General features: G+C 35.8%; 1 protein-coding gene across 3 annotated transcripts in view; it reads left to right on the forward strand.

Annotated features, from left to right (window-relative positions):
• MKLN1 (muskelin 1) overlaps positions 1-27,773 on the forward strand; it is a 317,754-nt gene that overhangs the window by 179,248 nt on the left and 110,733 nt on the right. For all 3 annotated transcript variants that reach the window (XM_011230476.3, XM_034660164.1, XM_002913443.4), the window contains one exon: positions 13,863-13,932. In XM_011230476.3, coding sequence (XP_011228778.1) covers positions 13,863-13,932 — 70 coding nt within the window. The remainder of the gene's footprint in view (positions 1-13,862; positions 13,933-27,773) is intronic.

Genomic DNA, 27,773 nt, shown 5'->3' on the forward strand with positions numbered 1-27,773 from the left:
TAATGAAGCACTCTTGCATTTTTGGAATAACACAAACTAGGTTTTGATTTTTAATGCTGTAGTTTTTTATTTTCTAGCACTTTTTATAGGATTTGCATAAGAGATTTTTTATATCAGTATAACTGAAGTTGATTTATAATTTACTGTGTTTCTGTTAGTAGTCTTTATCAGATTTGTTATCAGTCTATGCTAGCTTCATTAAAACATGCTTTTATCTTTTTACTATGTTCTTGAATATTTAGGTTGTTTTGCATCTATGCTTTTTAAATGTTTTGATAGATTTCCTTACTGCAAACCATCTGTATTTGCTGCTTTTTGATGGTTGAATTCTGATAACTCTTTCTTGTGTGGAAATTTCTCTCTTGACTTTCTATGTCTACTGGGGTCAGTTGGTACATTCCCCTCCTCCCCTGAGAGTTATACAGTTCATTTAAGTTTTCAAATTTATCTCCATAGACTTGTGCAAAGTAGCTATATGACTCTTAAAACAGTCTCTGCTCAGCAGCTTTTTTTTTTTTTTTTAAGATTTTATTTTTGGGGCGCCTGGGTGGCACAGCGGTTAAGCGTCTGCCTTCGGCTCAGGGTGTGATCCCAGCGTTATGGCATCGAGCCCCACATCAGGCTCCTCTGCTGTGAGCCTGCTTCTTCCTCTCCCACTCCCCCTGCTTGTGTTCCCTCTCTCCCTGGCTGTCTCTATCTCTGTCAAATAACTAAATAAAATCTAAAAAAAAAAAAAAAAAAAGATTTTATTTTTAAGTAATCTCTACACCCAGTGCAGGACTTCAACCCCCACAACCTGGAGATCAGGAGTCACATGCTCACTGACTGAGCCAGCCAGGTACCCCAGGAGCTTTTTTTTTTTTAAATATATTTGCATTTGGCTACCTGTTCCTTTTTCACATTAATTTTTTCATATATTACTCATTTATATTGACATACTTACTAAATTTTATGAATTTTTGCTGTACTGTATAGTGCTACACTATGATTTATGTATAATAACATCAGGTGGTTATATGATAACATATATCTTATGGTTATTATAAAACATGTAGCAATTTGAAATGGATTTAAAATTAAGTTAAAATTTCACTTCCTCAGTCTCATTAGCCACATTTTAAGCACTCACTCAGTAACTACATGTCTCTAGTGGCTATTGTATTGGACAGTGCAGATACAGAATATTTCTATCATTGAAGAAAGTTCTATTGAAAAGTGCAACTGTACTATCTGTTACATTGCTAGTAGCATTATTTTGTAGAAACTTTGCAGTTTGTTTTATGTTTCTCCTTTGACCCCAAAATTTTTATTTTTATTTTTATTTATTTATTTATTTTTTCACATTGAGGGGCAGTTTTTGATTTTGGTATTTCGTTTTGAATTTTGGTGTTTTAAAAAAATTTTGTAAATACTATCTGGCATTACTGTGTATTGTAGATTGTAGTATTTTATTATAGAGTACTCTTATTTTTGCTTAATCTGAATTTTATCTTATCTGAAATCAAAATTTCTACCTGCTTTATTATTATTTGTATTTGCCTGCTCTGTCTTTGCAAATTCTTTTTAAATATATGACTGCTGAAATCACTTTATTTATGTCTCTTGTATACATCAGAGATTTGGATTTTTGCCTTGTTAACATCTAAAAACTTTTAAAATGTTGTTGGGCCCATTATATTCATTGATATGTTTGATCTCAATTCTACTCTAAGGTTTTGTGGCATATTTTACACATACACATGTGTACACAGAAAATCATTAGGTCAGCTTTTTTCTTGGTCTTTTTCTTAAGTTTGTTTTGGCTTTTAGGACGGTTTGTGGTTTTTTATTGTTGTTTTGTTTTTGTTCTTGTTTTTATTCCTTTCAATTCAGTCTCTTTAATGTATGATTCTTGTTCTTTTTTTTTTTTTTAAGATTTTATTTATTTGAGAGAAAGAGGGTGAGAAGGGGGAGCGGCAGAGGGAAACAGAGGGGTAGAAGCAGACTCCCCACTGAGCGGGGAGCCTGACATGGGGCTTGATCCCAGGACCCTGAGATCAGGACCTGAGCTGAAGTCACACCCTTAACTGCTTAACCAACTGAGCCACCCAGGTGCCCCTAATGTAACACTCTTAAGACTCCCTGAGGAAGTTAGCTAGGGACCTCCTCTTCTGTCTCCCAGCATCTAAGTGATGATCTTTTCTGTTTTTCTCCCATTTTTTGATAGAGCTATCCTTTCTACTTTGTTAGAGAACATTTTTTACATACTGTTATGTCATTCTTCTCTTCTCGGTTAGTTTTAGTTCTCTAGTTTAGTGTCTTTAGTTCACATGACCAGACTATCCTGAAGCTTTTCAAGTTATTTCTTGGATACATATAGTTTGTTCTTTAGTAGGTTTCTTAGGAAGGATTCAAGGAACTTTTACATGTTAACTAATCTGTGCCTTTAAATTTGAAGGACAGTTCTAGTTTCACATGATATACATGTGCTTGGGTACCTTAAAATTTTTGTTTCATTTTATTTGAGTATAAAACAGACATTGTAAAAGTTTTTTGACACTATAATTTTCTTTCTTTTTTTTTTTAAGATTTAATTTATTTATGTGAGAGAGAGCACGCACACACACACTCAGCACCCTGTTGAGTGCGGAGCCTGGGTGTTGGGCTCCATCTCCAAACCCTAAGATCAGGACGCAAGCTGAAGTCAGATGCTTAACCAGCTGAGCCATCCAGGCACCCCAACCCTATAATCTTCTTTTTCTTAAAAGTAACTTGGTCTTTTTACCTGGATGTGTAAATAACTTCAGAAAAAAAATTTTTTAAGTCTAATAATTTGTATTAGGAAAATACTGGATTGAATTTCCCTAATAGACTGTGCTTTCTTTCAGTGTGTAGATTCAGGTCTTATTTTAGGAAGATTTGCTTACAATGCAATTTGAAATACCTTTGTAGTTCCAATTATATATTTATTGAATCACCTACTTAACTGTTGCTTTCTTTTGTATCTGTTCTTTATGTTTAATCACTTTCTAATCTATTTTTTCTTTATTAGGCTTTTTTTTTTTTTAGCAAAGGGGGGAGAAGGGAGTCTATTCTTTTATTGTGTAGGATTTTTTTTTTAGACTTTATTTATTTATTTATTTGAGAGGGAGGGAGAAAAAGTGCCCACGTGAGCTGTGGGAGCTGCGGAAGGGGCAGAAGGGGAGGGACAGAGACAAGCACACTCCATGCTGAGCTCGGAATTCCACGCAGGGCTCAGTCTCACAACCCTTAGATTATGACCTGAGCCAAAATCAGGAGTTCGCTGCTCAATTGACTGAGCCACCCAAGTGCCCTATTGGGAGTTTTTTTGATTACTGATTCAATTTTGTTGCTGATAATTTGCTCAAATTTTCTGTTTCTTTCTGATTCAGTTTTGGGAGGTTATATATTTGTAGGAATTTATCCAATTCTTCTGGGTTGTCCAGTTTGTTGGCATATAATTTTTCATAACATTCTGTTGCAATCCTTTGTATTTCTGTCGTGTCAGTTGTTATTTTTCCTCTTTCATTTCTGATTTTGTTTATTTGTGTCCACTCTCTTTTTGTCTTCATGAGTCTGGCTAAAAGTTTATGAATTTTATTGACTTTTTCAAAGAACCAGCTCCTGGTTTCATTCTTTTATTGTTGATTTTTTGTTGTTGTTTTTGTTTTTGTTTTGTTTTTTTTTTTGGTTTCTGTTTTGTTTATTCCTGCTCTAATCTTTATCATTTCTTTCCTCTGGTTTTGGGTTTTCATTGGAGAGCCATAATAGTACTTCCTATTGTCTAGTTGTAATATTTCTGAGCAGTTGTTATTTTATTATTCCTATTAAACTTCAGCTATTTTTAAAGTTTCTGTTAGGTCATGTTGGAATAATAATCACGCTTATTTTTTTTTGTGGCTGCATATTTCTTACATGTTTTTATTATCTGTTAGAGCATTATTTGTTTCACATTTGATATTTTTCCTAAAATATATTATTGTAGGCTTTCGTTTTAGTTTCTAGTGTTTAAACTAGTTTGGTTTTCCGGTAGTTTTAGAAGGAAGAACTTCTGTAGGCAGAAGGGATGTGATTTTTGAACTTTTTGAAGTATTTAAAAATTTGGACTTTTGAGCTATAGTAAAACTTTTTGCCTTTATAACTATGTTTTCCAGGAGTCTGGAAACTATGCTTTCTGAAGAGTCACCTTTATTTACTTATTTTTTTTAAAGATTTTATTTATTTATTCGACAGAGATAGAGACAGGCAGCGAGAGAGGGAACACAAGCAGGGGGAGTGGGAGAGGAAGAAGCAGGCTCATAGCGGAGGAGCCTGATGTGGGACTCGATCCCAGAACACCGGGATCACGCCCTGAGCCGAAGGCAGATGCTTAACCGCTGTGCCACCCAGGCGCCCCTGAAGAGTCACCTTTAAATGTATTTTGCTGTTGTACTTTTTGAGGTCTAGGTGACTTAGATCTCTGCCCACCAAGAATATGAATCTTCTCTCTCCTGGGCTTGACATTTTTTATGCTTTGCTTAATTTATTCTCTCTTTGCAATTTCATTTCAGAGTGGGTGTCTGTTCTTCTAAAAGTAAGAGAGTGTTTGTGGGATAGTTCTGAAATCCTCTTAGAATCTAGAATCACCATTTTTTTTTAATGTTCTTAGCCCCTTAGAGATTTCCTGCTTTCTTTGCATTTACCTCATCTTGGAGCCTGTGAGAACATTATCTGACTTTATTCAGTTCTCGGATTTCCTTGGTCAGATTATTTTCTGTTGCTAGAATTGTAAACTTGTTGGTTCCTTTTTTTTTTCTTTTAAGATTTTATTTATTTATTTTTGTGAGAAAGAGTGCACAAGGTGGGGCACAGGGAGAGGCAGACTCCTCACTGAGCAGGGAGCCCAACACGGGGCTCAATCCCAGGACCCTGGAATTATGACCTGAGCCCAAGGCAGTCGCTTAACTGACTGAGCCACCACGCACCCTAAATTTACTGGTTCCTTTGTAAAGAATTGATTTTTTTTTTTTCATTTTGGGTAGTTCTTTCAAATTAGAATAGTTAGCATTTTTTCAGAGGGGTTTTTTTTTTAATCACCCGGAGTAAAAGAACTCCCCTGCTCTATGTCAGTTCCTTGTTTGTTTCTTTTGTAACACTTTTTACGGTTTATAATTATCTTGTTTACAACTCTACTTGTTTATTTTTTGCTGCTTCTTATTTGAACATTAGCATCACAAGTGGGGATCCTGTCTATCTTATATATCATTCTATTCGTAGAGCCCAGCACAATGTCTGGCATATAGGATTCAGTAAATATTTGTTGAATTAAGCAACTTAAATTTACAGCAGGCCCCTTCCCCACCATGATTCTGTTAAGTATTTGGAAAGGAGTCTAAACCTCTACAGTATGTACAAGTGACTTTTGGAGAAGCTGTAATTTTTATAGTATGCTCTTTAACTCTATAGCTGTGGATATTCAAAATTGATTTGAGTTGATTTCTATTTTTGCATTTTGAATTAATTTTTTATTGAATGATTTTTTTGTCTCCTAAATTTTACGCTATCTCTATTTATTGTTTACTAAAAAAGAAATCATAATCTTTTTGGCCCCAGGTACCCTTTCTTGTGCTGTTATGGTGGTACTCTGGGAGTGTTCACACATAATGGAAGCTCTGTTATAATCAGTGGGTTGTGTGTTGTTATTGACTGAGGAGGATTATACATGATACCTTGAATAAAGGATGTAAAAGCCTTTTTACAGAACTGTAGAGTGTTAGCATGGTCTCATGAATGGTATTACTAGAATTGTGCAATGCAGCTTTGATTAGAGCCGGAAGAAACTTGAGACCAAGGAATTTAACCTTTCCCTTTGCACTGCAGATAAAGGAATTAAAACCCTGAGAGATTATGTGATGTGCTTAACTCAACCAATTAGTGGCCAACCTCCATAATCTTATTCCTAGTCAAAGTTTAAATCTTCTAGATCCATTTTATCACGTCATTCAACAAAAAGGGCACAGGTTTTAGTACAGTGTTTTTAAACTATAAAAAGGAAAATATTCCAGACTTGAATCCTTAAATATTCTGCTCGACTGACCTTTTCACATCAAAATTAGAGGTAGCTTTTGAGTATCTAAAACTCTCAATTTAAAATCAACTGGATTTACTGATAAGTATCCTGAGCATCCATTAGCAGTTAAAAAAATGTTAAATGCTCCATTTTTTTGCCCAAGTGCTGCTTTTTATATTTATTTTAAGTGTTCTTAAGAGCAGTGATTTAAAAGGTATTGCCAAGTAGGCTTAGGGTTTGAACATATTTAATCAAAAAAATATTTTTAATTTGCTGACTTGGACTCAAAATGTCCGGTAAATTATCTTCTCATGATGAATTTTAATAGATTGCTTCCCATGTTATTTGGTAGTATATATTTAGTACATTAAAAAATATGCAAAATAGGGGCGCCTGGGTGGCACAGCGGTTAAGCGTCTGCCTTCGGCTCAGGGCGTGATCCCGGCGTTATGGGATCGAGCCCCACATCAGGCTCCTCTGCTATGAGCCTGCTTCTTCCTCTCCCACTCCCCCTGCTTGTGTTCCCTCTCTCGCTGCCTGTCTCTATCTCTGTCAAATAAATAAAAATCTTTAAAAAAAAATATGCAAAATAGACATAACTTGGAAAAAGTTAACACTGTATTACATATTTCATTTGTCCATGTGTTTCACTATAAATTTCTATAGTCCTAATTAAAGAATTCAGTTACAGCTTTGTCTTTGTATTCTGTGTCTGAGAGACTTAATGTGGTTCATTTTTATTGCCTTCAGTTTTCATTCTGCATTGGTAGGAATGAAAATGTACGTTTTAAAATGAAAATGTATGTTTTGGAAAACCTGGTGAAAAGGGGAAATCATTTTAGTCCTCAGCCCATCTTCCTTATCAGTTCCTCTTAACCAGTTCTCAGTTATTATTTGTTTTGTATTTTAAATACATTTTAGAATGCCAGATACCTACCCTTAGTAGATTAATCTATATAGTTTCTATACTGAATTGTGTCTTCTGTAACTTTTTTCTTTGTTTGTCATTTATTTATTTTTTTCAGACAATTGAAAATGTTAAAATTAGTCATTAAGTATCTAGAAGGGTGTTGGGTCACATTCCTTCAACTGGCAGAAACAGAGCCTCCTGGCAGCTGGAACTTAAGCCATCAGTTTTTATTCTCTGTTGCTATGTGGAGTCATTTCTTTTTTATGTCTTCTATGTTCTTATCTTACTACTGACTGGCTTATTCTTTCTCTTCTCTCTCTCGTTCTTACTCTGTATATCTTTTTGCTGTTTCAGTGGTTCTGTTTACTTATACATTTTTTTGTCTTATAGTTTTCTTACTGGCCCATCACATTTCCTATCATTGGTCACTAGCCAGTCTAGATTAGCTGTCTTTTAGATAGTTGTTAGGGAAAGTCACAGGTATAAAACACCACTGTCTCGGATTGCTCCTTCAGCAGAGGCTGTAGATGGGATATTCCCCCTGTTAGAAACCAGAGGTAGTGAACTGGTTTTGTGTTTGACATGTGTAGTGTGAGAGGTTAATGTCTCTTGCTTAGTCCTGAGAATTAGAAGAAGGAAAGCTATTATTATGCCAGTACTGGGTTTTATAAGGTCTTTGGAAGTACACCAGGAAGAATAGTGAAGAAGACATGTTTTATAGAATGCTTCCATAGTGGCTCTGTTACTGTTGGTGAAGGGCCCGTGTTAGTATTCACTGCCCTGAACTGGTTTCTCATTTGCCTTGCAGGAGAGTGGAAATGTATTGAGGAAAGGAACATCTGGGAGGGAGAATTAAAAACTATCTACAGTCGACTTAAAGCTTTGGGAAATTATCTATTACTTAAAAATTTTAAGAGCCAATAAGTTCTTATTTGCTTCTGCATCTCCTGTGTCTTTAAAAAAAGAAAGAGAATTTGAGCCTCTTTTGATCATCTGATCTTAGTGTAGTCAGTTTGCCAGAAATAAGGAAAGTTTGTCACCATCTCAACTGTAGTATTTTTACGATAATTATTTTTACTGTTTGTATCAATAATGTGTATTACAAAAATCTGAACAATATGACAAATAGAAAATTAGTAAAATCCCTTAATAGTACTTACGCTTCATTTTAGGCTTATTGTATTTGTGCTTGCTTTATATTATTTGATATAAATTGGATCATACCATACATGCTCGTTTATTGTATATAAATATGTAAATAATAGGTTTTTTTTTTTTTGTAACAATAGACTCATACATGCTTCTTTGTATCTTACATTGCAGAAATGTCTCCAGGTTAGCTGATGTAGACCTAAAATGGTCTTTAATAGCAATATACTTTTCCATGGTTTATATGTTCTATAATTTAATCTTTTCTCTAGTACTATAAAAAATGCTGCATTAAACAGACTCATATGTACTAGTCTCTCTGTGTATGTCCTTATGTACTTAATGATTTTATTTTTATGGGATAGATTCTGAAATGAGAGTGCTAAGCAAAAGAACATGTACATTGAAAGTTTGTGGGTTTTTTTAAAGATATATTTTTTTATTTTTAGAGAGAGAGCGAGAACAGGGGGAGGGGCAAAGGAAGAGGAAGGATGAGATCCCAAGCCAACTCTGCACAGAGCATGGAGCTCACATAGGGTTCAATCTCATGATCCCAAGACCACGACCCAAGCCAAAACTAAGAGTGTGACACCCAAACGACTGAGCCACCCAGGCGCCCCTGTACTTTGAAAGTTTTTAATAGATGCTGCACATTGACTTTCCGTGTCTACCTTTTCTACCTGATGTCCTGATACGAGGGATCTAATTTAATCAGTTTGATGGGTGAAAAATCTTATCTTGTTAATTTTTTTCCCCTGCAAGCAGTATACAGGGATTTAGAGAAATTTTTGTTGCTGTTTACTGGCTATCTTAATTATTTCAGTAACATGCGTTCTGCTTATTTTTCATTGTGTTTGTCTTATTCTCAATGTGAAACAATATTTTGCCTATTTTAGATATGAATACCTTATTAGTCATATGAGTTGCAAACATTTTTTTCTGTTGTGTGTTTCTGGTTTTTCTCTAAGGTGTTTTTCATAATACAAAATTTAAAAGTTTTTTGTAATCAGATAGCTATCTTTTCTTTTATAGCTTCTGTGTTTCTTAGCAAAAAGATCTTTCCAGCACTTTTGGTTGTCTATTTTGGCCCCTAAATACTTTTCCTAAGATTTTTATATATGAATGTATGTTTAAATTGTTAATTGGGCTTAATTTTGTATTAGATAAAAGTTAACTTATTTTCTCCCAACAGATAATTCAGTTGTATAAGCATCATTTAATTAATAACTATCATTTCCCACTGAAATAAAATATCCCCTTAATCAAATATTAAATTCTAGTCTACACTGGGCCCAATTTCTGGGTATTTGTTTCTCTGAGCTAGTTCTGTACCTGCGCCATTCCCTACTGTTTTTAATTATACGGACTTGAAGGGTTTCTAAAAGCTGATAACATGATCTTCTTTTACTTTTCTTTTTTATAAGAGTAGTAACTCTTTTTGTGCATTTATTTTTCTATATAAAGTGTATTATGTACTCTTTGGGTAAAGCTCTCCATGTCTCAGATAGTGGGTAGACCGGCAGTCTTTTTCTATGTTGTTGGTTCTCTGTGGGTTACCAGGAGACACCTCTCAGTATGTGGATATCCTCAGCTAAGAGGACAAGTACAATCTCAGCTTCAGTGGTAAAGGGAACCAAGGCTACCAGGTTAGCTCTTTCTAAAGCTCTTTGTGGGCTAAGGAGACTAGCAGATTGTCCCAGAAATGCTCATGCAGTTGATGCGTTTCTTTTGGGGAGAGAACTGCCCACGGATCTCTTGGTTTTCCTATGACCAAGCTTTTGTCGTGGTTCTAAAAGTTCTGATTCTGGTGTCTGTCACCTGCTGAGTCAGGAGACGTACCTAGTAGCTGACCAGTGTGGGACTGGAGATTATCAGGAATATCTTCAAGCTTCCATCTGTCCACATCCCCTTAGGCTAACCTCACTTTATTTCTGGTTTGTATTTTAGTTCTCATTTATTTAAAAAAGATATATTTTTTAAAGATTATATTTGTTTATTTGACAGAGAAAGACAGCGAGAGAGGGAACACAAGCAAGGGGAGTGTGAGAGAAAGAAGGAGGCTTCCTGCTGTGCAGGAAGCCCAGTGCGGGGCTCGATCCCAGGACCCTGGGATCATGACCTGAGCTGAAGGCAGACACTTAACGGCTGAGCCACCCAGGTGCCCCTAAAAAAGATTTTTTTTAAGTAATCTCTATACCTAATGTGGGGCTCAAACTCACAACCCCAAGGTCAAGTTGCATTCTCTACCGACTGTGCCAGCCAGGCACCCCATTTCTCATTTATTTTTATTTCAATTTAGTATAAACTTTAAGTTACAGGTAATAAGTATGAGTAATGTATCTTAGGCTTTGATGGAGCTACTTTAATTTTTTCTTCGTAGTGCTACCTATTTATTTGTTCATAGCATTATCAAATATTTATTAAGCATTTTGTGTATAGCAGCATTTAGCCTTGGAGTTAGGCATAATGAGGATGAATACCACCCAGTCCCTATTTTCTCAGCAACATTTTACAGTCTTTCACTTCTTTCCTTAAAATATTTTCACTTGGCATACACACTTCCTGGGTTTCTGTTTTCTTCATCTTTGTCCCTTTTTAGTCTCCTTTACTCAACCTTTCTCATCTAGACCCCCAAAATGATGGACCCCCAGAGCTTAATGAGACCTTTGGCTTCTCTAGCTCCATTTCATTCCTTAGGTCATCCCATTCAGTGTCATGGCTTTAAATATTTTAGCTATGAGGTACTCATGTCCCTAAAGATACATGTATTTTTCAGTCCTGGCATTTCCCCTGAATTTTATCTTAAGATATCCAACTGCTGACTCTCCAAAAGGCTTGTTTAATAGGCATTTCAAAATTCACGGGACCACAACGTATTGCAACTGTTTGCCCCCTTGACAATTTAGTGGTCCATCTCACTTTTCATATTGTGACTGGTTAGCTCCCTCATGAATGATTTTTGTGGACTGACTTTATCATAGTTATAACATGTGAGATTTTCTTTCATGCTTTGTAACATTCATGTCAAAGTGATTTTTTAAAAATCCTAGTTTTTTAGCTTTAGCTTTTATTTTTTTATTATTATTATTATTTTTTAATTTTATTTATTTATTCGACAGAGATAGAGACAGCCAGCGAGAGAGGGAACACAAGCAGGGGGAGTGGGAGAGGAAGAAGCAGGCTCACAGCAGAGGAGCCTGATGTGGGGCTCGATCCCACAACGCCGGGATCACGCCCTGAGCCGAAGGCAGACGCCCAACCGCTGTGCCACCCAGGCGCCCCTAGCTTTAGCTTTTAACTATAGTTTTTTTTCATGTACGGTTGTCTTCATTTTGTGTTTTATAATTCATTCTTAAAACACTTTTGGGGGGTACCTGGGAGCTCAGTTGGTTGAGCAGCCAACTTTAGTTTTCGGATCATGTCATGATCTCAGGATTTTGAGAGCGAGCCCTGTGTAGGGTTCTGTTGCTCAGCATGGAGTCTACTTGAGATTTTCTCTCCCTCTCATAAATAAATAGAATCTTTAAAAAGAAATCCACCTTAGGGCGCCTGGGTGACGCAGTCGTTGGGCGTCTGCCGTCGGCTCAGGGCGTGATCCCGGCGTTCCGGTATCGAGTCCCACATCGGGCTCCTCCGCTGGGAGCCTGCTTCTTCCTCTCCCACTCCCCCTGCTGTGTTCCCTCTCTCGCTGGCTGTNTGGCTGTCTCTCTGTCACGTAAATAAATTTAAAAAATCCTAAAAAAAAAAAAAAAAAGAAATCCACCTTTTTTACTGATTTATTAAAGTAATATGTGTTAATTTTAGAAAGCTAAAAAAGTACAAAAAAGGAAAAAGTCCATGTAATCTCATCATTGAAAGTGGCATTGACAATTTAGTATATGCTCTTTGCCTGTCTCTCCATGCATGAATATTATTACTTACAACACTTGATTCATCATGTATATACTATAAACTACTTTTTCTCTTCAGTTACTGTGTAGTGAACATTTTCCAGTGACATTAAAGTTAGCTTGTAGAATACGAGTACATGGTATTTTGTAACACAAGTATGTAATAATTTGTGTTATTCCCGATTGTGACACATTTAGGTTGGTTACAATTTGCTATTATAAACTGTGCTGTGATGACTGTGGATGATTTACATCCTCTGGATTATTTTTTAGGATAAGTTCCAAGAAGTGGAAATAATTCTCAGGCTGGATAGTATAGTAATTAAGAGCATTGGCTTTGAAGTCAGACTGCCTCAGGTTAAAATCCTAACTTCTTAGGTATATGTATATTTAGGCAAATTAATTTATCACTCTCAATTTTTTTTTTAAAGATTTTATTTATTTATTTGACAGAGATAGAGACAGCCAGCGAGAGAGGGAACACAAGCAGGGGGAGTGGGAGAGGAAGAAGCAGGCTCATAGCAGAGGAGCCTGATGTGGGGCTCGATCCCATAACGCTGGGATCACGCCCTGAGCAGAGGGCAGACACTTAACTGCTGTGCCACCCAGGCGCCCCTATCACTCTCATTTCTTAATCTGTACATTGAAGGTAATAATAGTTCAGCACTTCTTAAGTGTCTGTATATTTAGGCAAATTAATTTATCTCTCTCATTTCTTAATCTTTCTCCAGGCTTATCTTCTGAATTACCTGCTTCATTCAATCCTAGGACCAGCCATTTCCCCTACAATTGCTGTTTTCTTTTATTGGGGAATGCTAGGTAGAAACCAAGACTTGGGTGCTGGGTGTGCTCAGTGCTACTGGGGTATCTTCCAAAGTTGCTTATGTCATCCTTTTTTCACTCATCGTTCTGCTTTTGACCTTGTGCTTTAAAGACTTCTTAATCTAGGGGCCCTTGGGTGGCACAGTCTATAAAGCATCTGACTCTTGCTTTAGGCTCAGATCATGATCTCTCAGTGTCATGAGATTGAGCCCTGTGTCAGGCTCAGTGCTCAGGGTGGAGTCTGCTAAAATTTGTCTCTTCCTCTCCCTCTTTCTCTCTTTTAAATAAATCTTTAAAAAAGATTATTTCTCTCTCTGCTCACACTCTTTCTCTCAAATAAATCTTTAAAAAAAAAAAGTCTTCTTAATCTAAAGATAGATTATATGCATATACATATACATACATGATGTTGCATATAATACATGTATTACATATATGTAATATATAATAACATAATTGTACAATATAATAATTTATCTAATATGTATAAATGGTATTTTATTTATTCTTAGATATTTTCTTTTCTTTTTTTACCTTTAATTTCTTTTTCTTTTTCTTTTTTTTTTTTTTTAAAGATTTTTTATTTATTTATTTGACAGAGATAGAGACAGCCAGTGAGAGAGGGAACACAAGCAAGGGGAGTGGGAGAGGAAGAAGCAGGCTCACAGCAGAGGAGCCTGATGTGGGGCTCGATCCCGTAACGCCGGGATCACGCCCTGAGCCGAAGGCAGACGCTTAACCGCTGTGCCACCCAGGCGCCCCTTACCTTTAATTTCTAAATACACCTACTGTTCACTTTGTCACTTGGTATGAAGTAGAAGTATATTTTTTCTTGCTTTTCTCCATTGTTTGAAATGCTACCTTTATCATATTTTTAAAATCTTATATATACTAGGACTTTGTGTTTCTTATTCTGTTTTATTGTCTCTTTTTGTTCAAGTTCCAAATATTATATAACTTTATGATAATTTTAGCATCTGGTAGGTTATTCCTTTTTTGCATATTCATATTCACTCATAATTTTAATTATCTTTTATTTCAGGAACATTTTAGTGGATAAACCAAATGACCAGTCTTCAAGGTGGTCTTCAGAGAGCAACTATCCTCCCCAGGTAAGATTGTAGCTCCTGATACCATTTAGAAGTCAAAATTTAAATAGGCATTTAATTGATACCAGTTATCTGGAATCCATTAGTAACTTACTCAGTCTTTGAAATTGTGAGATGGATTTTTGTTTCCTTTTTTTGTTTAAGTGTTGGAAGAATGTTTATTTCATAGGGAAATGCAGTGTGGAGTTTGATGAAACATAGACTTTTTACTTTTGTCTACTGGAGCATTTATTTATCTTTAAAGATTTTGTTTGAGAGAGAGCTCGAGAGCTCATGCTGCACATGAGCAGAGGGAGAGTGAGAGAGAGAATCTCAAGTAGATCCTTGCAGGGCTCAGTCTCACAACCCCGAGATCATGACCTGAGATGATTCAAGAATCAAGTCCTTAACTGATTGAACCACCCAGGTTGTCCTGTCTACGGGAGCATTTAAAATCTAATATGTATTTTTTCCACATTACTAATGATGCAAAATTAAGTTTCTTAATACCTTTTGAGGAAAATGTTAATGGAAAGAACTGGTTGTGGTACCATTACCGTTTAGAGCGGTAACTGATCTGAGTGCTGATCTGAGCAGAGGTTGTGACTTCTATTGTACTTAAATTCCAGTTATTCTGTAAGTGTTTAAGGAAATGTTAGTAAGTTGAACTTTGATTCAGTGACTCAATGACTGCCTTTTAGGGAAAATAAACTTAATGCAGTTTGTTATTTTACTAAAGTGGTATATTTAGCTGATGTCAAGACCATGAACTAAATTCTTTCCTTGACAAGTGGTGTCTGAAGTCATTTGAATTTAAAAATAGTCATTCTTTCAGTTATATACTTTAGGCATTAAAACTTACTGTGTCCATGTCCTTGAGGAAATGAATGCTCTGATAGGTAAAGCAGATGGGTAAGTGAAACTTATTTTTTATTCTAGTGTAATTTTTGGAAGCCTAATCTCTATACTTACTTTTCCATTCATATATATATATATTTATATATATAATATATATTAATATTAATTAATTTAATATATATATATATATTAAACTGTTTGCATACCTTTTTGGATCACCTGGTGACTAAATGTTCTATTGCAGGGGCACCTGGGTGGCTTAGTCGGTTAAGCGTCTGACTCTTGATTTTTGCTCAGGTCATGATCTCATGGTGTTGAGATTAAGCCTGGAGTCAGGCTCTGTGCTCAGCAGGGAGTCTGCTTCTCCCTTTCTTTCTCCCTCGTCCCCTCCCATAGCTCGTGTGTGTGTGTGTGTGCCTATGCTCGTGCTCTCTCTCAAATAAATAAATAAAATCTTAAAAAAAAAGTTCCATTGCAAAATATACATCCAAAGAATATATATTCATACTTTTTATGTATGTATAAGGAATAATAAAATACCTATTTATTCATCAGCTGTCTTTAGAAGTATGAAGTGTCCACAACCTTTTGAAGCCTCTTGTGAGGCATATCTTATATTTGTCCTCTAATTCCACCGCAGTAACTACGATTTCATGCTTTGTTAAGCATTTTCTTACGGTGTTATGTGCTGTGATTTAAGTTTTATCTGGCTTTGACTTTATATAAATCTAAATTGAGTCACTCTTTATAAATCTTGATCTGCTTTTCTTTTGCTTTACATTATGGTATTTCTTAATGTTGCTGAGTATAATTGTAGTTTCTTAATTTTCACTACTGTGTAGTATTCCAGTGTGTAAGTATGCCAAAATGTATTTATCCATTTTGCAATTGATAGGCTTTTCAGTTTTTTATGGTTTTTTGCTATTATGAATAGGCTGCTATGAACAATTTTGTATGTTGTGTCTTGGTACACATGTACAAGATTTTCTTTAGGATATATATTTTGGAGCAGGGTTGGTGGATCATAGGGTTATGTGTATGTTCAGGTCATGCAAAACTGTTTTACAAAATGGCTGTATAATTTACTCTCACTGACAGCATATGAAAGTTACTGTGCATTGCATTCTCCCCTTCGCTTCTATGGCTGATTTTTAGGTTTCGCCAGTCTTTTAGATCTTTCATTGTAACTCACTATGCTCTTAATTTGCATTTACCTGTTTATCTTCAAGCCGTGTTGCATATGTTGGTGGGCTTACATTGTGTATGTTGTTGGTGCATGCCCCCCACCTACTGCTCCCTGAGGTTGAATACATTGTGTTTTTAATCATGTTTTTCTTATTCACTTTTTCATTTTACTTAAATTGAGCTCTCAAACTTGGTGTTTGTTTTTACTTAGTTGGTTTTTATGTTTTACCAATGAATTATATATAATTTTTTTATTATTACTGAAACTGTGGTAACCTCTTTACTGTGAAATTTTCTTTATATGTTGTGGAACAGTATTCTTAAGGCAGTAGTACTTAATGTGTTTTTACTTATTTATTTGCTTATTCATTGAAAAATTACTTAGTAAGCACCCATGAGGTGCCAAACTTTATAGCAGTGAACTAACTGTTGTCTTTCCTCTTAATGAGCCAAGAAATATCTTGAATCAATTAATATTCAATGTGGTAAGTCCTAGAGTAGAAGTTACTTAAAGTTTTTATGATTTAAAAGAGACTAAGTTATCATGAAAATGGGTAACATGAATCTGTTTATCTTCATTGTAATTACAAGTCAGATATAACTGGGGTTCCATGTAGCCAATCTCAAAGAACAGCGGTCTTGCCAGAAAAATACAATTGAAAGTAATTTCAGTTTTCACTTAGTTTTGTCAGAAACTGCCATATGAGGGGCGCCTGGGTGGCACAGTGGTTAAGCGTCTGCCTTCGGCTCAGGGCGTGATCCCGGCGTTATGGGATCGAGCCCCACATCAGGCTCCTCCGCTATGAGCCTGCTTCTTCCTCTCCCACTCCCCCTGCTTGTGTTCCCTCTCTCGCTGGCTGTCTCTATCTCTGTCAAATAAATAAATCTTAAAAAAAAAAAAAAAGAAACTGCCATATGAGATGGAATGGATATAGTTTTAATATGTAGATATATAGCAAGTAGTTTTATACTCCTAGTGAATGTGAGCTAGGTCTATAATACTAATTCCAACCCTTCTTTTTTTCCAAACCATATTCTGAAAATTACTAAAAGGGCTGAATTTTTAAAAGATGCCCACAAAATGTTTATGAAAGCTGGGACCTGAAATTGATTCATACTCAGCATAAGTATAAAACAAAAGGAATCCCTGTCTCGGGGTACTGTGGGAAGAGTTGCGTTGGCACTGAGTAAAGGGGGAGAAAAGGAAGAATACCCATCCCTGAGAGGTTTCAGCTATGTATTGTTATTTGTTTATATTTCGTAATCAGATTCTTAATACTTGGCTACTGAGGAAACCTTATGGTGTGATTTTAGTTTTAAGTGGTTCTGGATGTATAGTGCTCGTAAGGTTCTCAATAGAAGCAAGTGCAGATCTTCTCTGGAGATAGTTACCTTTTCCCGAGGCTTCAGGTAGTCTCCTTAAATCATTATTCACACACACAAAGGTAACCAACTGTACCAGGAAACAAGGTACTTTTAGTAAGAACTAGGAAGGAAGGATAGCAGAAACCTGCAGAAATGTTAGGTATGGGAATTAAAAGTACTAAAAGATACCGAAATTAAAGTAATTAACATACCGTATTTAAAGAAATAAAAGGTATTTGTAAGGAATAGGAATCTTTAAAAAGTGATCTAACAGATTTGGAAAAAAGAACCAAATAAAACTTCTTTAAATGAAAAATATAATAATAAAAATTAATTTTGACCAACTGTCCTACCAAGGAGGTTGAAATAGGAAAAAAAAATTTTTTTTGAAGGTGCAGTGTATCGGTAACAAAGAAGTAAAGAGTGATGGGACCAAGATTGAGGAAAATACAGGAACCGAAAGGGGAACCACTTTTAGGGCCCCTTTTCCACTGGGTTTCTTTTGATTCCTAAAGAAGTGGTTAAGATACTGAAAAGCTGAACAGCACTTCTGACGGACTCTTGAGGCCAGAAGATAAAGGTCAGAAATCAGAGCCTGGAATGTGGTAGGGTAGCAGATTCCGTACTCTGGGTTAGGACCCTGAAGCTATGTTTGAGGAATAAAGGTGAACCAGAGATACTCTGACCCTTATAGGGACTAAAGCCCAATTTCATATTATCTCAGTACTTCAAATTTGATTAATCAAGAAGTGGGGGACCTGGGTGGCTCAGTGGATTGAGCGTCTGCCTTCAGCTCAGGTCATGATCCTGGAGTCCCGGGATCAAGTCCTGTGTCGGGCTCTTTGCTCAGTGAGGAGTCGGCTTCTCCCTCTCCCTCTGTGCTTTCTCTCACTCTCTTTCAAGTAAATAAATAAAATCTTAAAAAATATATATCAAGAAGTGGTAGTATCACTAGTCATGGGCCTGCAGCAGGTACACCTCTTCTAGAGGAAGATAATATGCTACGCATCTAGTTTTTTTTAGTTTTCCGTATTGATATCTACCAAAAATAACAGAGTTGACAGATAATAGAATTTTAGATATAGGTTTTAAAATAAGTGTCCCTAGTGTGTTAAAGGAAAAAAGGAGATGAAAATCAATATCAGAAATTTTGGCAGGGAATCGGAAACGATTAAAAAAAAAAAACTGAAATAGAAATGAAAAATATAGTAACCAAAACTGCAAATTGCAGTTATGAGAATAAAAAAGAATTATCCAGAAACACTTTCTAACATGTAATGTGCTTTATGTAAAGTGGCAATATTATTGTCATAGATCACTGAGAAAATAATTATTGCCAGTAATATTAATATGACAGAAAAAAATTACTTACCTTTGTAACTTATTTTAATAATAAAGTACTACCTGACCTACCTATTTCAGAACACTTAAGAGGATTCTCAGGATATATAACTTAGTTCTATTATTTTAGTTTTGGATAAGGAGAAACCTTATTTCATGAAACGTTACCATATAATTAGTATGGAAATTGTCGGTATCTCTCCATATTTGGTCTTTAGTGATTCTAAGTTCCGCCCCCCCACCCCCACCCCATGACCATATGGTAATTTTAAGGATTTGGTGCAGGAACTAGCTACTTTACTGCCCTAAAACTGTGAGAAGTATTTCTATTTCTAATGTGTTTTGGGTTTATAGATAATTGATTCTGTTATTCACAATAGTTACGTTTTATAAAGTTGGCATGAACACTGCCCTAGTGAATACTGAGCCATTGCTCCTAGGGAAGTACAGAGTTAGATTCCTCCGTGTCTTTGGTCATAACATTTTCCTCTCAATCAGTACATAACCTTACTTTATATGTGTTTCTGTTTACAGGCGCTGTATTTTATATATATATATTTAGTTTATATATATATAGATATTCAGTTTTTATATATATATTTAGCTTATATATGTGTGTGTATGTGTATATATATATATATATATATATATATAGTTTATTCATTAGCATTGAACTTACAGCTGTAGCACTATAACTCATGGCTGAATGAAGCTTGAAATAAAGTCTAGACAGAAAGGATCACTATTTTGAGTGAGTCTTGCCACAGGGAAGCCAGAGAGTTTTCACAGTCTTTCTCAGGATCTGCCTGATGGCATATGGCAGACTCTTGAGGAAACTAAGGTTTTGACTCAGGTTTAGCCAGAGAAAAATGAACATGTTCTAAGAGACTTTCCCACATAAGTCTTTGTGTAGGTTCTTCGAACTCAGAAATGCTTCCCGTAGAGGAGGCACTCCCAGTCTCAGGTTTCACCAGCTCTAGGTACTCCCTTTGCTGCAGGAGTGTAGCGGCCTGGCCTCTTCATTAGAACTTTTCAAGCCGGGTGAGCACGGAAGGAGGGACTGAAATTCCCCTGGGGCTCAGGGAACTTCTTTGAAATTCCTTTGGAAAGGGGGCATCACTGCCCGAGCCCGATGCATATTTCCTCTGTAAGGCACGTCACAGCCTTCTTGCCCTTAGAAACATTAGACATCACTTCAGCACTCTGCTTGGGGATCATTTTAGACAGCAAGATCACCAGCAGAAACCACAAAAGTATAAAAGGTGTGGCACTACATAGACGGTGAAAAGGACATTTGTTTCTAGTATAATAGAGTTAAACCAAGAAGGCAGAGTGTCCCTTGTTTGACCTTAGTTGGGAGAGTGTGCATTGGGTAACTCAGATCTTTTGCCACTCGGAACATGTCTGGGAATGATTATGAGGTGCTGCGAGTATTGATTTTGGTGCTGGAAATAAATTTTAGTGAGTAGGTGAATTCACAAATAAGGAATCCACAAATAATGAGAAGTGACTATACAGTAACTAATAATTCATTTATCATGTGTTGAACAGATCTGAGAATCAGAAAGGAAAAAAAAAAGAGGACGCTGAAAAACTGAAATCATTGTGGTAAAATTTTAGGTCCTGGGGGTCTTTCTAGAATCTGCTTTGGTTATAATGTTACTCTGTTTGGTTAGTTATTTCCTCAGGTTTCAGCACCTGGAAGTAACTGTGTGTGTTGGGGGGTGGGGGACAGAACTGTAAAAGACACATTGATGGCCAGCTGGCACCTGACATAAAGGGTCACAAGGGAAAAGATAGAAAAATCTAAGTAACAAATAGAAAAACAAAAGTGTAACATTTAGGGGGTATTTATTAAAAAAATGGATTATACTCTATATTTAGTGTGTATATTTCAGTAGATGCTGCATACCTTCCTCAGTTTCACTTACTGGAATAAATAAAGTAGTAATGGTTTTAATTCTTGTCCTCATTTCTGTACTCATTGAAGTTTTGCCCAAAAGGACCCCAGTTAAACTTTTTACCTTTTATTCTAAAATTTTGTCACTAAGCTAATCATTATGCAATTCTATTGGATCTAATTCTGATTGGAACTTTTATTCTAATTCTGATGAATTTGATTGTAAATCTTAAAGCCTTGTGTGGTATGTGATTTTAACACTGTCCTCATTATGACAGGTCCCTCCATTATTTTGCTACTGCTGTATAACAGATCACAAATTTAGTTGCAACCCACCTACTAGCTTGCAGTTGCACAGGGTTAAGTCCAGCATGGCGGTGTGGGGTTCTTAGGGTGAAATCCATGTATTGGCTAAGTTCTCATCTTCTGGCTCTGGAGAAAAATGAGCTTTGCTGTTGTCAGAATTCAGTTTCTTGTGGTTGTAGGACTGAAGTCCTCGTTTTCTTGCTGGCTGTCAGCTAAGAGCTATTCTTAGTTCCTAGACCCTGTCCACATGCCTTGTCACATGGCCCCCTTCATTTTCAAGTGAGCAGTCGTGCATCGATTTCTTCTTGTGCTTTGAATTTCTGACTTCTTGTCCCTAATCTCTAGACTCAGAGTTAAAGACTCATGATTAGGTCAGGCCCACCCAGATAATCTGTTTTATTTAAAATGAACTGATTTGGAACCTTAACTGTATCTATCATAATTTCTTCATAGCAGCTCCTGGATTAGTGTTTGATTGACTGTCTAGGAGAAGGTTTGATACACCAGAGACCAGAAATTATGCCTGCAGTATCTTCTAGCCTTTCGTCTGTAGCTTTCATTCTTTCAATTCGGTATGTACAAATTTAGTGGCTGCTGTATGTCAGACTCTCTTGTGGTGGTTTGACTAAGGAAAATCAGTGAGGTATAAGCAGGACACAGTCATGTTTCTGCCCTCACAGAGGTTATTTTTTGAGGAGAAAGATAATACACAAAATAAATAATGTACTAAGAGGCGAAAAGGGCTATTGCAATAATCCTGGCAAGAGATTTTGGAAGCTTTTGACAGGGTGGTAGTTGCCCAGGTGAAAAACTGACTGTGAAAGCACTTTGAAAAATGTAAGATCATATGTATACATTTGTAAGCCTTTTGCTAACACATACACATATACAAAAGATGAATATTGCTTCTCTTTTCTGAGTGGGTATTATTTTCGACAAGAAAAGGTAGGGGAGATTCTTGCTTTTTTATTCTCTCATGTTTTATGTGCCTTCTGTCTCTATCACATATTGTTGTAAATAATCTGCCATTGACTATGGAAACTAGGATCAGAGAGTTCACCTTTCTAGAATAGAATTGTGTTTTTTCATACTTAAAAATAAGGTTTTAGGGTTACCATGTACTCTTAAGTTTTATTTCTAGATATCTAAATTGTGTATTTTGTATGATCTGGAAGTCTTTTTCTGAAGGTGGTGGGTAAATGGAAGTATTATTCTATCACTAGTTAACATCAAATCTTTTTTTTTTTTTTGATAGCAGAAATACTTGTTTTGTATCCATCATAGAATCATAGGACTCCTTTCATTTTTCATGTTAGTTGTTAGTGTGTGTTTTCCTCATTAGATTTTAAGATCCTTGAAAAAGTAGCATTTTGTTTTACTAATTTCTGTATTTCCCTTTCAGTGGTGTCATGGCAAAGCTGGGAATTTTGTGTTTGCTGTGATTAAAAAAAACAAACAAACAAGTATTATGTAGAAAATCAATGTGATTAGGAATTAGATTCCAGTATAATTCAAATGTTTGAGTCGTGCAGTGTCCAGCAGGCAGGCACACGTATCACATTAGTAAATAATTTATCTAGGAATGAAATACAAATATTTTTCTTTTAATTTATATCTGTTTTTTTCAGATGGCTACTGAGTTGTCAGTACATAAATACTTATTAAGTTGTTTGGACCTAACTACTTAATAAATGGAACTGTTAATATTTATTTTGGCCTTGGATGCTGTATTATCTATTGCTGTGTAATAAATTACCCCAAACTTAGCAGCTAAAAACAAGCATTTATTATTTCACACTGTCAGGGATCTGAGAGTGGCTTAGCTGGGTGGTTCTAGCTCAGGGTCTCTTTGAGGTTGCAGTCAAGGTGTCAGCCAGACTGCAGTTATCTCAAGGCTTGCCTGGGGTTGGAGGATTCACTTTTCTCGTTCTCCAGTTTGTAGATTGCATATCGTGGGATTTCTCTGCCTCCATAATTATGTGAGCCAATTTCCATAATAAATCTCATATATATTTTTCTATATATCCTATTTCTGTTCTTTTTCTCTGGAGAACCCTAATATACCCAACTGTCTTCAACTTTCATGGTTCCCCAACTTTACTTTCCTGCTGCTGCTGCTGCTGTGTCTACTCTATGAGTGTACTTAGCCCCATACGAAAAGCTTGGGAGCGAGGACCTACTTCACAGCTTTTTGTCTCCCCTTCTTTCTGTGAGCATGTACTTCCCCCCCAGTTTGCCTTTGTGCACTCAGGTATTCCATACCTTCAGATATTTCCTTTCCATATCATATCAAGTTTTTATAGTTTTTTTCTTTTTCAGCCAATAGATTGTTTAAAACGTCTAACTTGTAGAGACACTTCAAAGAATAATAACAGTCATTGCTGCAGGGATTTGGGAAGAAGGGTGTCTATATATTCTGAAATCTGATATTGAAAATCTGAATTATTACAGTCTTTTTGAATAATATCTGACAAGGGCCATCGATATGGAGAGTACATTTGTCCTACTCAGTTCAGTCCTTGCCAGGACTCTGCCTCTTAGAAATAAAAGGATGAGTATGTTAGATGTACACAAGTATTTAATACAGTAATTCTTAAGTAATGTAATTCTGGGGAGATAAAGAATACCTATTTATAGAGGAATGCTAGAATACATTTTTCATGGGATATTGTTAGCCATTTAAATAAAATGAACTGGCTTTATATCAGTTAACTTGGAGGGATTTCCACCATAAAGGAAGAAAAGCATGGTGCAGAGAAGCATCTACCATAAGATCCTACTGATGTTACCCGAATGATGACTCTCTCTCACCAGTATGTATGTATGTATGTATGTGGTTATGTATGTATATTTGTATTTGATGCTATGAGTCTAGATAAAGATATGAAAGGACACACGTCTAATTGTTAGCATTGGTGAGAAGAAGAGATGAGGGAGGAAAAAGAGAAAACAAAACAATTACTTTAAAAGTTAGGCCCGCTAAAAACAGCATATATGATATTCCGCTTATGTAAAGAATGTGTCTGTGTGAGTGTGTGCATAGAGTGTGAAACTGAATTATTACCAAAATGATGGTGGTGGTTATATCAGGATGGTGGATTTTTAATTTCTTTTAAATTTCATTCTTATACTTTTAAAATCTGTTCTTAAGTTTAAAATAAAGCCATTTTCATTTTGAGACCTAATGAGGAAACATTGCTTTTAATTTGGAATCATCTGTGCTGGTAAAAGTAAATATAGCATGAATGAAAACCCCATAAATACTTTAAGATAGTAATTGCACCCTTTTCCCTCTTCAGAATGTTTTATCAGAGTTACTTATACTGCCTGGAAAACCTGTTTTTCAAGGTGACTGGCTAATATCCTAGTGTTGGTTAAAATGTACATTTAGTAATTAACACGTCTTGATAATTGCTTTAAGAAAGATTAGATCATAACTTTTACTAAAATTATAAGCTCCTTCTGAGGTAGTTTAAGTGAAAGTATGATTTTAGGTAATATCCTTTGCTTTCTGGGGCCAGAGAAGGCAGTTAAAATTGTTTGACTAACAACAAATATTCTTCTTTTTGTATAATCTGAGCAGGTCAGAGAAACTTAAGTGATTATTTAATACAGTTGGTGTGTGTGTGGTAGGTGGCTAGGTGTATGCTTTCGTTTACGTAGTATATTCAGGTTATTCTTTCTCTGATGAATCATAGCAAGAATATTATCAGAATATGTGCCAAGTGAGGAAGGAAATATAAGAAAATATATGCATTTCAGTATAATTTCTAGCATACAACTAGTATACCAGTAAATTTATAAAGTGTCTTAATGGTATTTTGTCCAAGTTTATAAAAGGAGCATTATTTACATTATATAATACATTTTTAATTAATATAATTTACATGGACCTTAAGTATACAGTATTCATTTTGAAAAATGCACACATAAATATAATTCACACCTCTATCAAGATATAAAATGTTTCTATCCCCTCAAAAAGATCCTTTCTGTCTCTTACCAGTGAATCCCTATCTCTCCTACCCTCCACTCAGAGGCAATCACTGTTCAGATTCTTTTGGCATAGATTAGTTTTTGCCAGTTCTAAAACTTAATATAAACTGAGCCATAGAGCATATATATGTGCATATATATATATATATATATATATATATATATATACTCTTATATATGGCTTTGTATGCTCAGAAAGTTTTTCATGTTTATTCATGCTGTTGTATGCGTCACGTTCTTTTCATTACAGAATACTGTTCTATGTATATAGCATCATCTTTTTTTTTTTTTTTAAGATTTATTTATTTTTTTAGAGAGAGCAAGAGTGGGGGAAGGGGCAGAGGGAGAGAGAGAATATCCAAGGATACTCCTGCTGAACATGGAGTCCAACATAGGTCTTGAGCTCAGGAACCATGAGATCATGACTTAAGCTGAAATCAGGAGTTGGATGCTCAACTGACTGAGTCACCCAGGCACCCTATACCATAATTTGTTTACCCATTCTTGTGTTTATGAACATTGCATTGTTTCAGTTTTTGGTGATTATAAATAAAGCTTATATATGAATTCTTTTAGAAGATTTTACTACTTATTCTTTTGGGTATATATCTAGAGGTAGAATTACTGCATTTTAAGGTAGAGATATATTACTTCCTATGAAATTATCAGACTGCCAGTTGCTTCACAGACTCACCAACATTTGGCATTGACACACATTTTAATTTTAGTGATTATTGTTGGTGTGGAGTGGTTTTAATTTATAATTCTTTGATGACTAATGATTTAAGAACTTTTTTCCGTTTACTTATTGGCTATTCATTTATCTTTCCTGTGAATTCTTTACTCCTTTTAAAAAAATGGAGTTGTTTGCTTTTTTTATTACTGAGTTGTAGGAATTGCTTATATTTTTTCTCGATATAAATTCTTAATTATGTATTGCAAATATAATCTCTAAGTCTGTGGCTTGCTTATTCATTTTTTTTAAAGATTTATTTATTTATTTTAGAGAGAGAGAGAGCATGCACATGGGAGCGCAGGTGAGGGGAGGGGCAGGGGGAGAGGGAATATTCAAGTAGACTCCTTCTGAGCACTGAGCACACGAGATCATGACCTGAGCCAAAACCAAGAGTTGGACGCTTAACTGACTAAGCCACCTAGGCACCCCTTATTCATTTTCTTTCTTATTTTTTTTTAAAGATTTTATTTATTTATGTGACAGAGACAGAGACAGCCAGTGAGAGAGGGAACACAAGCAGGGGGAGTGGGAGAGGAAGAAAGCAGGCTCATAGTGGAGGAGCCTGATGTGGGGCTCGATCTCATGACGCCGGGATCACGCCCTGAGCCGAAGGCAGACGCTTAACCGCTGTGCCACCCAGGCCCCCCCCTTATTCATTTTCTTAATACTAACTTTTGTAATTTTTTAAATAGCTATTAAGGTATAATTGGTATACAATAAACTTGACATTTTTAGTGTACAGTTTGAAAATTTTTCATCCATATACCCTTAAAAATACCACCACACTTAAAATATTAGACATATCTACTCTCCCAGAAGTTTCTTATATCTCCTTTTAATTTGTCTCACTTATCTCCATCCCTATCTCTAGGTATCTACTGATCTGTTCTTTCACTATTGATTCATTTACATTCTCTAGGATTTTATGTAAATGGAAAAATATAGTATATATTTTTTTTGGTCTGATTTCACTCAAAGATATCTTGAAATTCATCTGTATTGTTCGTGTCAATAATTTATCCATTTTTGTTGCCTAGCTGAATTCTCTTGTATCTTACATATCAGTTTGTGTATCCAGTTACCTGTTGATGGACATTAGTTTGTTTCTAGTTTTTGGCTATTACAAATAAAGATACAATGAAAAGTAATGTACGAGTGTTTGTGGTTCTAATTTGCATCTTAAAAATGATTAGTGATGTTGACCATCTTCTCATATGCCTGTTGTGCCTTCCTTAAATGTTCTTTGATGAAGTGGTTATTCAAAGCTTTGTCCATTTAAAAATTTGGTTGTTTTCTTACTGTTGAATCTTAAGTTTTTTTAATGTCTCGTTTATAAGTAATTTATCAGATATTTGATTTGCAAATATCTTCTCATCTTCTGTATTACTCCCCCCTGGCTCCAACTTTCTTTCTCCTAATATTGGGGGGAATCTTTATTAAGTATGATGCTGGCTGTAGATATTTTGTAGATGTCTTCTCTCAGTTGAGAAAGTTGCCTTTTTTGTATAGTTTTCTGAGGGTTTCTAATCCTGAATGGGTGTTGATTTTGTTATCGTTACTCCACACCTTAATATCTATTGTGTTTCACTACGTGAAATATAGTCCAAATTTCATAATCTGGTTGGATGTTATAGCTCTTTTCCAGCAAGATGGGCAGTCTGTTCCTCTACCTTACAAATCCTGACTGACTGGCCTTGTGATTTGCTTTCACTACCAGGAAATTCTATAAAAATGTTATTGCGGCTTCTGAGCAAGGCCTCAGGAGGTTTTATAGCTCTGCTATCTCTTGGAACTCTGAGAGCACAATGCTCTGAAGAAAGCCCACCAGACCTCCTTGAGGATACAGTCCTACATGGAGAGGCTCAATTGTCCCAGCAAAGTTCAGCTTCCTCATTTCCATCCCTACTAAGCCTATTTCTCCAGCCAGTCTACCAGCTGATGCAGCAACATGATTGAGTTTAGGAGCTACCATTGGAAGAACTGTCCATTGAACTCACAGAATCTTAAGACCTCATAAATCACATAAATGTTGTTTTCAGACACTGAGGTTATTTATTACATAGCTTACATGGATCTGGACTTTTCTAGTCTTATTTCCATGCTACCTCTTTCTTTGCCAGTCCTTTCAATTAAATGATATTCCCAATTACCCCGTTACTCGAGTTAGAAGCTAAATCA

This window comes from Ailuropoda melanoleuca, chromosome 1, assembly GCF_002007445.2.
Source record: "Ailuropoda melanoleuca isolate Jingjing chromosome 1, ASM200744v2, whole genome shotgun sequence".
Lineage (NCBI taxonomy): Eukaryota > Metazoa > Chordata > Mammalia > Carnivora > Ursidae > Ailuropoda > Ailuropoda melanoleuca.